This window comes from Coloeus monedula, assembly GCF_965178545.1.
Source record: "Coloeus monedula genome assembly, chromosome: 6".
In the NCBI taxonomy this organism is placed as follows: domain Eukaryota; kingdom Metazoa; phylum Chordata; class Aves; order Passeriformes; family Corvidae; genus Coloeus; species Coloeus monedula.
This window is the reverse complement of record NC_138786.1, coordinates 40,036,337-40,053,813: the sequence shown is the minus strand read 5'-3', so window position 1 is coordinate 40,053,813 and position 17,477 is coordinate 40,036,337. Positions and strand designations below refer to the sequence as shown.

At 36.1% G+C, this 17,477-nt stretch overlaps 1 protein-coding gene across 1 annotated transcript in view; it reads left to right on the top strand.

The window, feature by feature from the left end:
- Window positions 1–17,477, top strand: part of SLC25A21 (solute carrier family 25 member 21) — a gene marked incomplete at its 3' end in the record, with an annotated part of 235,648 nt that overhangs the window by 211,815 nt on the left and 6,356 nt on the right. The window contains exons 4-7 of the mRNA XM_082283648.1: window positions 1,020–1,086; window positions 7,390–7,449; window positions 9,900–10,007; window positions 13,965–14,129. Of these exons, the coding sequence (XP_082139774.1) occupies window positions 1,020–1,086; window positions 7,390–7,449; window positions 9,900–10,007; window positions 13,965–14,129 (400 nt within the window). The remainder of the gene's footprint in view (window positions 1–1,019; window positions 1,087–7,389; window positions 7,450–9,899; window positions 10,008–13,964; window positions 14,130–17,477) is intronic.

The following is a 17,477-nucleotide window of genomic DNA, read 5'->3' as shown; positions in this document are numbered from 1 at the left end:
ACTGTTGGGGTGGTGAGACATTGGAATAGTTTGCCCAAGAAGGTGGTGGAGTCACCACCCCTGGAGGAGTTCAAGAGGCCTCTGAGTCCAGGTTTAGGGGTAACAATGGTAGTGCTGGGTTGATGGCTGAAATGGAAGGTCTCTTCCAACCTTGATGATTCTATGATTCTTCTTGGTGATTCCATTAGATCCCTTTCTGAACTCTCACCACGCACTATCCAGGTCAGTGTGCAGACCTAGCAGACAAGAACTATGTCTATTTCTACCCCACATGGGGATTTTGAAAACAGCTTATCATTTAAAGCATTCCCTAGACCAAGCATTATGTATCTACATTGACCTTGTAAGCAGAGCTCAGGCTGCCTGCAAATGCAATGTGTCCTGGCATGTGGCAGGCTGCATATATATATATATACACACATACAGTGACAACATACTGCCCAAATGTTTTCTTCCAAGATGAAATACATGCGTTCTACTATGGGTCTCTGAAAAAGTAAGTTGTGTTAAAACTAAGTTGCTAAAAAAAAAAACCTTCATATATTTTGAGTCATGTTTAAGCTTTAAAACATGTCTGGCCTAGCATTTGAAGATGAGCAAGCAGTGGTTTTGTATGCAACTTGCTGAAGTCACAGTTTTTCCAAATTTGTATTTTGTCACTTCATTTTTTAATATAAACATTGCTGTGCTAAGCAAATTAAAACAATGAAATAATACTTCTTTTTCATTGTCAAAAATTTTCCTCTCCTTTTAAATACAATTTCTTGTATATTCTGAAAAAAATTGATTGAATTTTTACATATTCATTCCTGATTTCTTTATGTCATCTCACCAGCACATGATATAATTGGTAGCACATTAGTTGCTTAGCAAGTAAGCAGAGAGTATCATTATTTGTCTGTATGCCTGGAAATGCTGAAAGGTTAGTTGCTTTACTCAAAAGCGAAAATAGAATTGGCAGTATGGTATCAATATGTTGTTTATCCATACAAAGATAATTTCCTTTTTTTCTTTGATAGGTTACTTGGCTTCTACAAAGGAATACTTCCTCCCGTCTTGGCTGAGACACCCAAACGGGCGGTGAAGGTGAAAACCCCATGCTTCCTCCCTTAAAAATATAAGTAGGGACAGTGGCAGCTGTAAAACATTTTATTTCTCCCCCACTGACTGAGATTAGAATCTTAAACTTATTTGGCATATTAATCCTCTGATTTTTACTAGGAGAAACATTTCCTGTTGATAGGACAGTAAAAACTGTCCTTGATTAAGAAGTGTAGGATAAGGCTTGTAAATGTTAAGCTAATTTTGACTTGTGTATCAAATGTAACTGAAAAAAAAAAATTGCAATTATTTTATATTTTCAAAATTAATAAAATAGTTTAAATTATATTTTAGCCTCATAATTTCCTCTGGTTTGGATGTTTTGTTTTACTGAAAATGCCTAGCAAATTGCAAAACAACTAACAGCTTAATAAATTAACACAAGAAGCCATTAAAGAAGCCACTAATAAGTACTTACTCAGTAGGTTTGAAGTGCTGCCCAGAGTTTTCCTGTGCTCCAAAGGCCACTCTACTCCATACTCTAACTTTTTAAGAGACTGAAGATCGTAATTGATACAACTTATTGTGCAAAACATTTTACTCCAGCTCTCTTACAGTTGTTGATGCTAGCCTATCAAAGTGTATTTGCTGTCAAATGCTGATCTGATTTTCTTTTATTATCCTTTATTTTGATTTGTGAACAGGATTTTAGTAACATTCCTAAGCAAAATACTTCAGTACATCCATTTTTTCAGTTGAGCCATTCAACCTTTTTAATTAAAACCTAATTATTAAGCACATCATCCTAAAGTTCTAACTCTATCAAAGCAGCCATTGTGTTAACAGAAAATGTTTCTTTGTCTTTTACTTCAGAACTTTGAAGTTTCCATAGTTGCACCAAATGCGTCTAAAAGCAATTATTATACAGAATGTCTTGATTTTCCTTTCTTTCTCTTTGTTGTTTCTTTCTAAAAAGGCTGCATATGATTCTGGTCCTTAGTCTGCAATTAATCATTCACATTCCAATTCCTTTACAGAGGAATAATATTTGTATAAAGTGACAGGATGTGACCTTGTAACAGAATCCTAAAGGAGTTCTGGTAATATCATCTTTTTGTATGCACTGGCGTTTTGGATGCAAGTGACATATGTCACTTATCTCAAAATTATTTAATAAAAACAGGAAAACTAAAGTCCTATTTATTAACAAAGTGGCAGTGAAGAATAGATGGATGATATTTAGAAGATTCCTAATAACTTGTTTTCTTCGTACTGTGATGTTTCCTCTGTCTCTCCATTTAATTTCATTTGAAACAGGATAAAGTAAATCTGACTGTACTTTTTAGGTTCCAGCGTGTATTTAGTTAAAATGTCAACCCAGGTTTGATTTCGCCTACCAATTTGAGTCATTCATAAACTTCAAAACACTTTCCTTTACTCAAATTGATTAAATTTGCTTAAACCCCATGATAGTCAATATAGTTATAGAATCATAGAAAGATTTTAAGTTGGGAGGGATCTCTGGACCAAAGCAGAGTTGACTTCATTATTAGATCAGGTTGTTCAGATGCCTCGTCTAGTTGAGTTCTGAAATCTTAAAGGATGGAGACTACAGCCTCTCTGTGCTCCTGCTCCAGTCCTTAATTGCTTTACTATGAGAAATTTTGCCTTATATCCAGTCCAAATCCTCCTGCTGCAACCTTTGCATTTTGCCTCTCATGCTTCTGTTGTCGGCCTCTGACAAAGTCTGACTCTCTTCTATATAAACTTTGGATGGTGGAAGACAGAACTTAGATCACCTCAGCCTTCTTGTCTCCAGGCTAAACAGACTCAGTTCTCTCAACCTCTTGTACATCATAAGCTCACAGCTCCTTTAATACCTTACTTGTCCTCTCTTAGTAGGTTGCTTTCTACCTAGTTCTTGAACATTTATGTGAGAGCTGATTTTTCTGCAAACGTGAGAATCGAGTTTAAATGTGAAACATGTGAGGGATTTTATTAAATAGTGGAATTATTTTATTTTTACACTATTCCTTTAAATTTAGTGCTGTTCCAAGGACATCAGGATGACTTTAAGTTACCTTGAGACATCAGCTGTACTCTACATTAGAAGAATTCAGTGACAGAACAGGGCTGGACAATAATGTCCTTGTAAGAACCTGTATAATAAAGCAATTCAATGTGGGATGCCATATGCCAGTACAATTTTTAACATCCAAAGTGGAGTTCATACCTATGCTTTGACCTGAAGAGAATCCAGCCTATCTCAAATTTCCGCTAACCTTGTTTGGCTGTGACCCCAGGGGAAAAGTCACTGCTTCCTTTGGCCCACTCTCCACCCTTTATGCTTCTAACAGTTTTCCTCACCTTAACAAGCCTCAAGCTGTCCCTTCTCCACTGCCTAAATGACTAGTGAGATTTAGAGGAAGGCTACATCCAGGCCAATGATTCTGAGATGTGAGTAAGCACAAAAGGCAAAGAGGCATTTTCTAGGTTCCAGCAGCCTTGTTTTATGTTTGTAATGAACTTTTTTGAAAGCTTCTAGTTATAGTGTCATAAAAGTGTGTAGAGAATGGACAAGGGAGATTTTGTACAAAGAAAAAATGTACTTGTGCTACTGGAACATTGCATTTATCTGGTGTGTATTTTTGCAAGTAAAAATAAAGCTATTAAAATGAAGCTATTTAGCCCTGGTTTTCCAGTTAAGTGTTGAAGATACAGCTTCAATTTTAGTCAGCTATGTTCTCACGTCTGTCTTGCTATTTCTTTTTTTCTCTCTTTTTATTTCCCTTCTAAAAAGAAAGCTGGTATTTCTGGAAGATGAAAAGTCCGAGTTTATAACTTTCTGTTAGATTGAACTTGGAGGAAAGAAATGATGATGCCAATACAATGGTTAACAGATGAACTTTTGGGGCAAATTTATATTGCTCATGTGTTCCCAGACATCTTGTTTCAAGCATATATTTTTACCTTAGAGTTATTGAGACATCTGGTAAGTACTTTGGCTATTTTCTGTGTAACTTCAATTAAAGTGTATCTTTGCCAGATGGACAATATTGGTTATTATATACACAAAAGCATGTTTTAAATATGTTTATTCTGAGAAAATTTTTTTGTGCAAAGCTATTAACTTAATACAACTGTAGAGGAAAAGACAAATTATGCTGTGTTTTTAAAAACATTTTGGGTGGATATACATTATATAAAATCATATGATACAGTATGAAATCCTTTTTTTTGCAAAATTGTATGTGTATAGCCACTCTACTACACCCAGCAGCATTTATATTAAGTTTCATTGCTATTATTTCTTTTAAAAGTTATATAAAGCATAGTTACTATTAAGTAGTTATTTTATTTATGACTCTAGGAAGCTATTGATTTTTAAGGTAACATTTTAAAGGTCAAAAAATTATTGGGTAATGTATTTCTGCCTTTATTACACCTATTTTACAGATCTGTAACACTATGGAAAACATTAAGGAATACCAGAAATTCCATTAAAGGTTAAGAGGGTAACAATGACTAGAAAGATGCTGGAGAGAGAATAAAGCAAATTTTATCACAATAAGAGGTTAATTTAGTTCAGTGAAGCAGCTTACCCGCCCACTTTGTAAGATTTTTACCTCTATAATACCTCCAGTTGTACAAAAAGATAGACCTGGAGTTAAAGTAACACTTCTATCTTTTCTGGTTATTTTCAAGGCCAATGGAAAAATTGTAAACATATTTGCAAGATGCTTGCAAGGTTAATGTTCACTCTGTACACACTTTGGAGGGCAGTTAAAATCTGAGCCCCAATTCTAGGACTTTTTCTGCAAAATGATGTAATAATCCCAACTGAGGATATAAAAAAGTATCTGTCCAGTGACCAGAGTATCAGCCCATCAGTTTTCAGAATTTAACGACCCAGTTTTGCATTATGTGTACATATTCCCTCTTGCTTTAAAACAGTGGCATTATTAACACATTAACACCCAATTCTCTGATGGTTTCGATATGATTCCAGTGACTTTTCATTTGAACCAGGTCTTGATTGAAAAATTTTATTGACTTTGCCATAGGAAAAAGGTTCTAAAGGTTCTAGACAAGTTCAAATGAAAATGTGGTGCTTATTAGTTATGTTCCTGTACACGTGGTTTATGGGAAAGGTGGTTTGTTCTGATAGGTCTGTATTAACTGAACCCTGAGGGACAGAGCTTGTCTTCTTTGGCTGAGACTCAGCACAGGTCCCCCAGTCTTTCTGTCTTGTCTTAAAAACTCTATTCCCTTATGCTTCTTATGATTCCCTCATTGCTCATTGCCTTTGTCTCGTGGTGAAACAGTCTGATTTTCTCATACATGGGCAGATGCTATGTGGAGGGATCGTAGCCTCCTGTGTGGTCACAAAATGCACAGACTTTCAAAGAATGCCACCTTTATTTGAACCAGCCTGCTCTGAACTGATCAAATGTTACAGGTCAGCACTGGAAAGCAGACAGGAAAGTTAAAAGTTCTGGCTATTTACTTTTGCTAGACTGGGATGTGACAGCTCTTGTACTAGGAGATATGAACCTGCACCGATGCAGTCTTGGTGGAACTGTGACAGATTTTTGTTCTTCATTCCCATAATACCAGACATGCTGTGTAAAAGCCACTTCATTTTGTGTGCAAAGACGTGAATACATCTTAGACAGGTTACAGGACTCACAAATAGTGAGCTGCAGTTAGGGCCTTGTGTTGTTCTATGTGAAAATCATGTGGAATAACACCTTCAATATTTTAGGTTTTACCCAGAATTCAGATACCGACTCTTTATAGCCCACAAGTTTTGCCATCCTCATGCTAGAAGATCATTTTCACTACCCTCAGATCTGTCTGATGTGATAGCAATTGGACAGCTTTTTCAGTGGCTTCAGCCACATATTTGCAGAATATAAATTTAAGGCGCTATGGGATTTGTTCTATAATCTCCTTCACAAACTTCTCAAACCCTCCCGTGCAAGTCATTAAGATTTTTCCCCCATAACTCTTATTGGAAGACTGTTTCAGGACTCTACTCCTTAGGTTGCAAGAAAGCTTCATCAGATCTACAACCACATTCTATTTATATTTTACTTTTACACACAATTTCTTTATGTTACATACCTTATTTGTTTTTCATTCTCTTGTAGCATCTCTTTTGTTAAACTAGACAAGGAAAGAATTTATTCTCCTTCAGTCTTCATTCTTAAAATAAGCACTAAGCTCTCCTTAATGGTCCTGGTAGCCCTGGTTTGAATATTATGTAGTCCAAGTTCTTGTTTTTTAAACGGTGGCTTAGATTGTGTGTTGTATGTCAGAGGGCATCTATCCAATAATTTGTAAAATTTCACATTTACTCTTTCTTTAGAGTATATCTTGACCTATGCATCTTAGACTTTGTGTCCACAGACAAGGAGCTAGGCAGCAAAAGTCTGTCTGCCTGTGCTGACAGGAAGCTTCTTACTGACTTCAGTGCAGTGAGACTTATTCTCAACCTTCTTCTTGGAAGAACAAATCCATTCATTTATTTTGCTTTGATTTTTATAAGAATTCACTGAAGGTATTCTGAAAATTAATGGGTTTGAGTGGCAAGAAATATTAGGTTGCAAAGTGAGCCATTTGTAAATGGTTGCCTTTCACCATGTTGGTGCAGGTGAAGCTGATCCTATTTCTTTCTTGAACTTCAAACACCCAAGAATACAGCTTTCAAGACATCCTCTAAGGAATTGCAGATGCTCAGGACTTCTAAGTGCCGTTGTTTGAAAGCAGACAATTGACTGAAAGATTTATTTGTGAAGAGAGAACAGAAAAAGAAATGTGCCTGTTGACAGTACAAGATTATAAAAATGACAGACTTTCCATCTTCAAAATCCACAATTATATCTCTCTGATGAGGAGCAACTAGTGTTTGAGAAAGGCAAAAGTGATTGCAGCACATTATATTAAGAAAGTGGGGGTGATTTCTTGGGAAATTTGTAGTATCTGCTACTACATTTAAACTAGTATGTGAAAGTTAATGCCAGAGGAGAAGTTTATAAATTTAAAATATGTCCTATATGATGTGAGTGAACTCTTAGATAAATCATTACTTGAATTGCACTTACACTGCTATTATGCATGACAAACTAATAAAATCAGTTCTGTAGCCAGATTACCTCCTCTTGCACATCTAACACTGCTACCGAGAGTGTGAAACAGAAGTGGCTTATGTTTATTTTGCAGAACTGCATGCGGCTGCTCAGGATATGATGTAGTGAAACTCCATTGTAGTCTGCTTTTTACTGATTTGCATAAGTAGCTGATAATTTTTTTTCAGTGCAATTTCAGTCTAATTTTTATTCACAGTTTTTCACCTTCGAACAATACAAGAAGCTACTAGGATATGCATCATTACCGCCAGGACTGGTATGTATGGATAAAGAACTTCGTGTTCTAATGTAATGTGTGTCTGCTGAGCAGTCTGTCTCATCTGCTTCCTCCCATAGAAGAAGCACAAAATTAAAGGGTCCAGCTCAATCCACAGTTTTTCAAAACAGACTTGTCCCTTGAAAACATTGATAAGAATTTATCAAAATTGATAAATGATGTTTTATATCAAATGGCTTCAAAATAATTCCCTACAATGTCAACATTTGTTAGCATGGATAATGACAGCCACCATGGAAGAGTCTGTATACAACTTGTCATTCTTCATTCTTGCAAAATAACAAAAGAAGTTGAACTTATCAATATTTGTTTATCCATGTCATAGTGACTGGTTTAATACTTCAACCTCAAAGTGCTATTCTTCAAGGCACAGTACGACTATAACAAAAATACAGATCTCAGTCTTACTTTAAAGACTTTATAAAAGAAACATAAGCTATTGATAAGAAATTGCTACCTCCTTTGAAGTAAATGGCTAAACTCTCATGTACATCAGTGGAGTTAGGAATTCTTCTCAAGAAATAACTGGTTTAAAAACAAAATGCAGGACATACATATATGCAGAAATGTTTTAATGCTAAAATGTAGGTTGCATGTGTAATCTGCATTCTCATGTGTAGAGCATAATTCTGCTATTGTGCTTTAGGAGTAAAATACTTTTTATTTTTTATACTTTTTGCTTCCTGCAGTGTAAGAATGTAAATCATAGTAAATATCTATTTTTCACAATGATGGCATCACAACTTTAGGAAACAATTGATCTTTTGATGGCTATGCTATAAAGGTTTTGGAAATTTCAAGTCTCTTTCAAAGAGTATTGCTTCCATTTATATCTCCCTTTCTTTGCAGTGAGTGAATGGTCATGGAATTCTCTTATCTAGCTTAGAGCAAGTTTCCTCTTCCTCTTAATTATTCCACTGGCCCTATAGCTGTTTGCAGTGTCTCCTATTTTATCTGGTATTTTTCAGCAGTTCTCATCCTTAGGTGTAAATAGAGACTGATACTTGTTCTCTAGCAAATGGAAAGAACAGTTGAAGGTTCCATGGTACCTAGCACTTTTTGGGGGAGAGGAAAATATGCTGAAAACTTGTAAACATGAAATAGCTGCCCAAAAGCTGCTCTGGTTCGTGTAACAGATACAACAGTGCTTGGAACCATCAGACACCCCTCATATTTTTGGTGCAGTGTTGTTACCATAGAGGCATTTTTGGCCCAAGGTAGCGAGGGAAAAAGAAGACTGAGGTAGATTCTGGTCTAAGCTAGGCAGAATGTTTCTAAATGCCTTAACAGACCTCATACAAGGCAACATTTATTATTAAAAGACAGATTCATACATTAGCACCATCTTCCTACTGGCTTCAGTCTCATGGTTGATGATGAAAGGTTCTCATCGTACTGGAAAAATAGATTTGTTGGTAACACAGTCTTCTCCAAAGGCAGTAAGACTGGTGTTTGCCCCTACCCTTCTAACTTTCCATTCTTCTCTTTCTTGAGCTGCCAAGAGTCCCTGCTCATATCCCTCTGTGTTAAGTAAGTTTTTTCTCACTATTGTGTTTTTCCTTACTGTTGGTTTCTTTGAATACCAGCAAGTGTACTCATTATAATGTATCTTGGTCCTGGGGCTTTTTTCAGCACCTAGAGAGTTTGGGGATGTCAAGTGGAGGCAATAAATATGTAAAGTGATCATTAAATTTAACCCCTCTGAATTTTCTCAGTTGACCTAAATATTTTAATGCTATTTTTTGTTAAAAACAAATTAAGGTATCTTAAAATGCTGAGCCATGATGGAAAGCAAAGCAGTGACTATCTCCATATCTGTAACTGAAATGTACTACCAGCTTCTAAGTAAATGGGGTTAATTCATCCTTGCAGTGAATGCTGACACTTCCCTGTGTGCCACTCATTCCCATATAAACCTTTCTAGGATTGTTACCTAGTAGGTGAACATTCTACTTTTGCAATTTGCTTAAGTACTGAACTATTTTAGATTTTTACATTTATTTTTAAGTTAGTGTTATGTCATTAATTCCCAGTTCAGAGATTTTATTTTTTCCAGTGCTGTACAACTACATTTATATTTGTGTTACTATTCAGAGTCCACCCAAAGATAATATGAGGACATCCTTTTTCCACTTTTTTCATGTTTGCATAACAATTTGGTACCACATTTTTCCTTACAGCTGAAAAGAGAATTCATGGACATGGACTGCTATGACATTTTATTTTGATTGTTTTGGAATATGGTTTATGGCTATTGTCATATTGTCTTCACAAACTGTCAGCATCTAATCAAGGGCTAAAGCTCTTTAGTAATAGAATACTGCTGCATTACTGTAGTCTTGCAGTTTGCATTGTATCACTCAGTTCCACAATCTGACGTTCAGAAAGTATTACTCCTTAATATTTAATTTTCATTGTAACTTTCCTAGGCATTTGCAGTTGCTGGCTTGGGATCTGGGTTGACAGAGGCGGTTGTGGTTAACCCATTTGAAGTAGTAAAGGTTACCTTACAGACCAATCAGAATGCCTTCACAGAGGTAGGAAAATTGCTTCATTCTCCTTTTTCCACTTTATTGGGCATAATGCACTTCAAGGTTCGTATTTAGAGCAGAATGTCTATAATATACTGGTTGACCCAAATGATTTTCCCACAAGGGTAACAAATGGAGAAGGAAGAGACCCAATAGACAATGCCTTCAGATATGCAGAGCTGCATGCAGTACTGTCAGAAGCATCAGCATCTCCACTGTAAATATTCTGTGCCTGAAGTGCACCTTCATCCCTCCAGAGCAGCCAGCGACCCAGCACTGTGAGGAATTGTAACCCAGGAGTACAAACCTGAGCCCCTTGTACACAGCACATTTACCACAGCAGGCTCCAGACTTCAAGTGAGCACCGAAGGTTACTATGAAACACCACTGCCCTGTGCCCTAGACAGAGTCCAGCTGCTGTATTTTATGCTGTGTTTCTTGGATGAAATTACTTACAAGACTTCACTTTTATTAGCACTAACTGGAAAATTGTTATATAACAAGTACATTGATGATTTAAATTCTTGCTCCACTTCAGAGTTTTATTAGTCAAATATTGTTAAGTCCAAAGAAGTCATTGTGCAAAACATTGTCCATGATTCTGGGTACTGCTGAAAGGGGAAAATGATCAAACTGGGAAACAAGTGATTTATGAAAGTCAAGTCTTCTCAGGAACGCACTAACTTCTATTAATTTTCATGCAGAAGGTGTTCCAGGATAAAGTGAAGGAAAGCAGTAATACTTTTTTCTTTTCTCATTGAATAAAAATAACAATTGCCAAATCATCTTTTCCAAAATATTTTGAGAAATCAGCTGTACCATGGTAGAAGTGCTAAATCACACAAGCATCACATGAAAAGGTTGGCTGAATCCCTGGTGGGACGTGATTTTTGCATATTCTACTATTAAGTTTCGACTGAGTTAATACTTGCATGCCTTGTAGCACTCATCTGCACAAATAGAACCCTTTTGGGGGATGCACAGTAAAGAGATTTATGACCAGGCCATTTACATATGCTGTTTGGGCCAAGCTCCTCAGGTACACTCTGGAAAAGTATTGCTACTGATTTCCAGATGTCATAGAGTAGCTGGTACCTACTCCATAACTCATCCAGAAAAGCATTTTCTTCCAGAATAAATTTTAAAATGTTTGGTAAATTTCTGTTTGATTCTTAATGCATATGAAAGACATGTTTGTTTGCTGCAAGTCTCCAGTCTAGACATTTTTTAAACTTGGGCAGCAAAGCCCCACTGAAACAGATGAATTATGCAGTACAGGAGTTAAATGTTTAGGATCCTGGAAGGAAAGAGACTGAAAGTGGGAAAAAGCAATGTGTGAGAGGATCTCTCTCTCAGGAATGTGATATGATAAAAATTATGGACTACTACTGCTTCAGCAGTAGTAAACTGAGCAGATATTCTGGGTCTTTCTGCTTCGCAGTTGTGAAGATGTAATTATCCTATCTTAAAAAAACCCTCTGCTTTTAGGTATAAACAAACCAGTGTTATATTTTGAACAAACTATTCCTTGTAAAGTTGCAAAAGACCAATGTATCCTTTCACTTCATAAGTTTTAATTTTTTCTCTACTGAAAAATTTGTAACAAAGTCTGGGGTGGTTTAGTTTGTAAATTGTATGCAATTACTTCAATTAGTTACAGCATCCCTTCCTCAGTGGCCTTCATAATACTACAATAATGAAACTGTAGCTGTCCAAAATCATTCTGAGTTGGTTTTGTTCAGGTGAATATTCTTTAATTTAATTTAAAGAATAATTTCACAAAACCCAAATAATAGTATATTATCATACAAATAAAATTGTGACAGAATGGTATTTGGACTCTACTAGGAACCTCTAGTGAAAAAATTCCAAGGGAAATTAGTTCTTAAATCACAAAGATTGTTATTATCACAGACATATTAATCTTTAATATATCTTTTTAAAGTGTTAGAATTTCAAAATTTGCAGTGAATCAGAAAAACACTCCAGTGACTTTATACCTTACATCAAGTTCTCATTACAAATATGTTAAAGAACATTCCACACTGAAGCATGTAAACTCAGGCCTATTGGAAGAAGTATGTCTAGAGGTTATATTATACAGCATAAGGCATTACCATGCACTGTTTTTCTAAAAGGTTTAAGTAAAGTGTGTACCTATCCCATTGTGGAGCTTTCATACTACATGATGAAACCTAATGCAGTTCACATATTTCTTTGACTATTGTATAGAAATAATAAATATATCTTGTTTAAAAGGAACAAGGAAGAGCATGAACACATACACTCACACCCAGACTCCTGCACACCCCCAAAGCAAATATTCACACCCTGCGGTGACAGCTGAATTGTTCTGTGGTAGGGGATCATCTTTCGGGGGTTGATAGATTTAAAGAGGAAGGCCACTATAAATCACGTATCAGGCCTTTTGCTATGGGTAAAAATAATGGTGACTTTTTGTTAAAGTAAACTGCAAGAAGGCCCAACACCATGTTGTTTGGTTTTTCCTTTTTGTTTCATTTCCCTGTAGCCCTGGATAACTCTCTGGCTATAGAAGCTGGTGTGATGATTAAAATCTTTCCACCTGAAGTGAGAGTTATGATTAATTAAACAAATACAATTTTCTGCTTTATGATGAAAAGAATCTGACTCCAGATTCCACTGAGTGGGTCTGTATTAAGTAAAAGTCAACAGCTGTGTGAAGTGCATTAACTCCAGACGTTTGTACAATAAATTCCTCTATCTAAGGTCCTTCCATCATCAATGATGAACCACAGACCTTCTATGGCTTGATCAGTTGCCATGATGACACCTACTTTGGTAAAAGGGAATAGCTGCCAAAGAGAGTCCCCTTTGTTACTAAAGGACTGAAAAGGGAAGTCAGGTGTAGACTGCAGGTGTCTATATTTGGATATGAATCCCATCTCAGGTGTTAAGCAATTGACAGGCTTCCATTCTGAGTCATGAGTAAATCCATGTTCAAGAAAAGGGATACCAGGGGATACCTTACTGTTGAAGGTTGCTTTATTATTTCTTAAAGACCTAATCTACATTTTTGGAGCATGAAAAAGGATGTTATTGCTAGTATCCATGTTGGATGTCTCCATTTTAGAATAGATTCTGACTTGAATTCTTGGGGGTAGTTAGAAAAGTAAACTATAGTAAAATGTATGCAGAGCATTAACAGGATAATATTAGTTATGAAATATGAAAAAACAGAATGAAACTTTGTATTAAAGATTAAACTTGTCAGTCACCTAAATAAGCACTCATGTGCTCTGTCAGATACGGAGCATCATTTGGCTGATGCTGTTGATCTACCGCAGTGGTATTTTGAAATGGAAAGCTATTAAACAAATAGATGTATTGAAATTAGTGGTATTCACAGTGGTGTAGTCAAAATTCTTCTATATTTTCATGTTTGAACCTCCTAGTGGATGTTATGTTTTGCCTATCTAATTATATATTTGGTTACCCAGAGCTGGCTTTATGCTTTGGAGAAAGCCAAACTCGATTCAACAACTTTTTGAAAGTAATGTTTCTATAATGCTGCTAAAAAAAAAAAGTAAAATATTCAGAAGGAAATAGCTAATTCTAAGTGTCATGGTATATTCAAAAAAAGATCAAATGTGCATGTAGTCAGGCAGATTCTGTCTGCTATGAGGCAGCTTGTTCCTTTTTTGCCTTTTATTAAATGGAAGTCTGTTTCAATACTACTCCTTTACAGTACTCAAGTCTTGCTTTCATCTTATTCTGCAATCAGAAAAATGAGGAATCTTTTTTTAATTAAAGTTGTGATTTTTATGTGGTCACAGGAAAATGAAAATAGCAAATATGGTAATACTTAATATAAAATTACAAGAATTGGCAGCACTGTGTTTGTCAACGGGATGGAAATGATGCTGTGTTATTGTTTTCTTTTTGTAAAGATGATCTCTTCCTCCTTTTGCTTCACTTGTGTAGCAACCATCTAGCTTTGTTCAAGCTCAGCAGATCATTAAAACCGGTGGTCTGGGCTTCCAAGGACTCAACAAAGGCCTTACTGCAACCCTGGGCCGTCACGGAGTTTTTAACATGGTTTACTTTGGATTCTACTTCAATGTGAAAAACATTCTTCCAGTCAATAAAGTAAGTTCTTCATACAATGCAAGAGACAATCAGATAAGAAGTTTGACATTTTAGTTCCCACTGTATTTTTCAGTGCAAAGCTGTGGTATTTAGTGATAAACAGTGACTAACCTAGCTCTGTATTTTTATGGAAGCATATTAAGGACTTGAACTTCTCAGTTTTCAAGCAAAGCTGAGTATAGTCATATCTGAAATATCATTCTTATGAATTTCCCTTTATAGCATGGTAGCAGTGCAAAAAGGCAGCAATTGAGATACAGAGATGTTGGAGATGTATGCGATTTTTTTGTGGCAAACCTGCTTAGGAGAGAAAAATCAGTTTCCAGAACTCCTTTCAGTATTCACAAAGGGGCTAAGCTTGTGGAGATGGCCAAGTTGCAGTATGTAGGTTGTTCTGGCCAGACACTGGACCTATTTACTCAAAAGAGAGTTCAACCTAGTGTTGAAGGATGACAGGGAAGATTCATCCATATGGGAGAGAGACAGCTCAAAACAGGAGGTAAAGGGTCATGCACAGGGACTTTATATCATTTATAATTTAAAATAAAAAGGATCATTATAGCTGTAATTTCCCTTAAAGAAATTTTGATAGTCCTACATTACTTTAAATAACAAAGGAAGCATTTCCCTTTACAACAGAAGGAAATTTTACTAAAGAAAATGTGGTAATATTAGCAGCTTTCTAAATGACTGTGTGAGAAACAACTAATGATTTATTAATGATTCCAGTATGCTACTTACTGAAGTGTGTTTTCACTAATGTGATTTTTAGATTATGACAGTTAAAGAGTCACAGGTGTAATACGTAGTGATATACATGTAAGAAGGTGCAATTCACATCAAAAGGAATCAGTTTCTATTCCCAGATGAAGTAACACCTCTTTTTTTTCTGCAATTCTGAGTAGCCTGGTATTTTTGTTGGCAGTATTGTGTAAATGGAGGAAAGCTCCACTTCTTATTTGCAGATCATTACAGTAAATTGAATTGTTCAAGAGCAGCTGACCCGCAAGTTTCTACAAGTTTCTTATAGTGTATTTAAGCGTATTTTACAGTGTACTTTAGTCACACATTCTAAAAAGTCAAGGCACAAGCATAGCTTGATACTAAGATAGGAGTAAACACTTTTGTGTTGAGCAAAAGATGAAAAAATTATAAGCACAATGCAGAAAATTCAGAAAAATATGCAGGTAAGGACAGAGACTAGTGTGCAGCTTCTATGGGAAGCATGGAAAAGTTCTTGCACAGCAATTGAATAGTAATAGTATTTGGTATAAGCATGCTTTCCTAGCCTTTCAGATTTTCAAAAATAGGAAACAATTATTACATTATTAGAAAGATTCAGAGCTTTATGATCCAAAGGAAATTAGTACTTTATACAGATTTTGTATGATGCATAAAAATTTTAACATCTACAACATAGGTTTAAATACATGTAGAAAACAAAAGAGAAATTACTTAAATGTCAGCCAGTGGCCCAGCTGTCCTCCAATATTAGCAAAATCAAAAGGCAATTTAATCTATGTGAGATTAACTGCAAATAAGTGGAGAGGTTTGCCTTGTGCTTGACAAGTGCACAGTGCCTTATATGGTGGCTGGCACAGTGGCTACATCTGTGCTGGTAAATTGAGTAGCAACACCAAAACTCAGCCGTCTGTGCTGTTAACCATTCCCTGGCACAGCTTTGGCCTTGGCCAGCCAACACAGTTCCTGGGTACGGCTTAGGAGCTAGTGAAGACAAGGAACCCTTCCTCATGGGCTGGTTTCATGCAGCCAGTCTGTTTTGAATGGTAATAGCATTCTATAGTGCTAATAAAGTTAAAAGGACTCTCTAGGCCAGCCAGCATCAGTGGCATAGACAGTCCATACAGACAGATATAGCCAATAACTCTGATCAAACTCCCACTAAAATCAATGAAAACTTGCCCTGAATTTAAGAAGACAGAGATCAGGCCTCATCTGCCTTGTGCTAGCCAACATTATGTCTCAGGTACTTACATTCATTGAATTTCACTTCAGTGACTGCTAAATGGAAGTATTTAACAATAATTTGTGACTTGTAACTTAAAACTCTTATGTCAGTGGGCAGGTACTAGAGGCTGAGAGTTATCAAACCCAAACCTGTATAAGGAATTTGGTAGAAGCTGGTTTGCAGTTAGTCTAAAAAATGTTAAACAGTTATTAGTTTGTCTAGATTTCTCACATACTTGATTTCATTACAAAATCTAGTTTGTTAACTTTTTATATATTGCCAGAAAAGAAAGTCTTAAAGCCAGTTTTGCAATATTGACAAATATAAAAAAATTATATATAAAAATTGTGAAATAAGAATACTACACTTGTGAAATAATTTTGACTATTGACTATGTATTTGCTGTTCACCATCTGTAACATAAGTGGGAAATGTATGAAAATCTCTGAATGAACCTTTTAGCTCTCAGCTAAACTGTGCATTAAATTTGCATCCCAATTAGGGATGTTTGTAGCCTATTTTGCAAAAAACAATAAATGTTGTAGGTTGAGTGGTCAAATGATATCAGTGATATATGTGGGTTTTAAATATCCATAATGAATAATTTTTCATACATCCAGTCTATTCTGCTAGCCCACCTTGTGCTCTATTTACTGAAAATGGAATATGCCAGATTTCTTTCAATGGCCACTAATGTATCAACCATAGAGAAGTAGCACCTGTGCCTCTACCCTAGCAATGAAATTATTTTGCAAATGGCATCTGCTTTTACAGTGCACTTCATAGTCCAGCAGCTTTCACTTTTCAATTTTCTATCTAATTAGGTTTGCTTTTAATCATTAGTCTCATTAAAACCTTTGCTCACTACCACCTCCAAGTGGCTGCCACATTCTTAATGGTATGAGATTTCCTCACACCTGTTAAAAGCCCCCTTTGAAATGTGGCCAACTGCAAAACTCACTTCAAGTCGGGCACTGCCAGCCCCAGGCACCACAGACGTGCCTCCTGTTACAAGGGCTGCTGCATCAGGCCGTGGGTGCTGAGCAGTGCATTGTCTTGTAAGAGAAAGGGGGCCTGAACTTCTATAGGCAAGGAAGAGATGGGAAACCCAAATGGGCTGTTCAGCTTGGTAAGTAAGATAGCAGACAATAATTTTATTTTAGTAGTTTTCAGATCCATACCAACATAGAAGTTCTATGTAGGAATAGAGAGCGAAAATTGGATATGGTGCAATGGACTTGAAGAAATAGTAAGCCAAGGTGATTTAGGAGAAGACTGGATCAGAATGAGTAGTGGAATAACCTCAGAGCTACCATCCAAACTCAGGTTTCAGAATGACCTGGGGATTAAAAACATTTAAAATAGAGGTTCTGTATCCA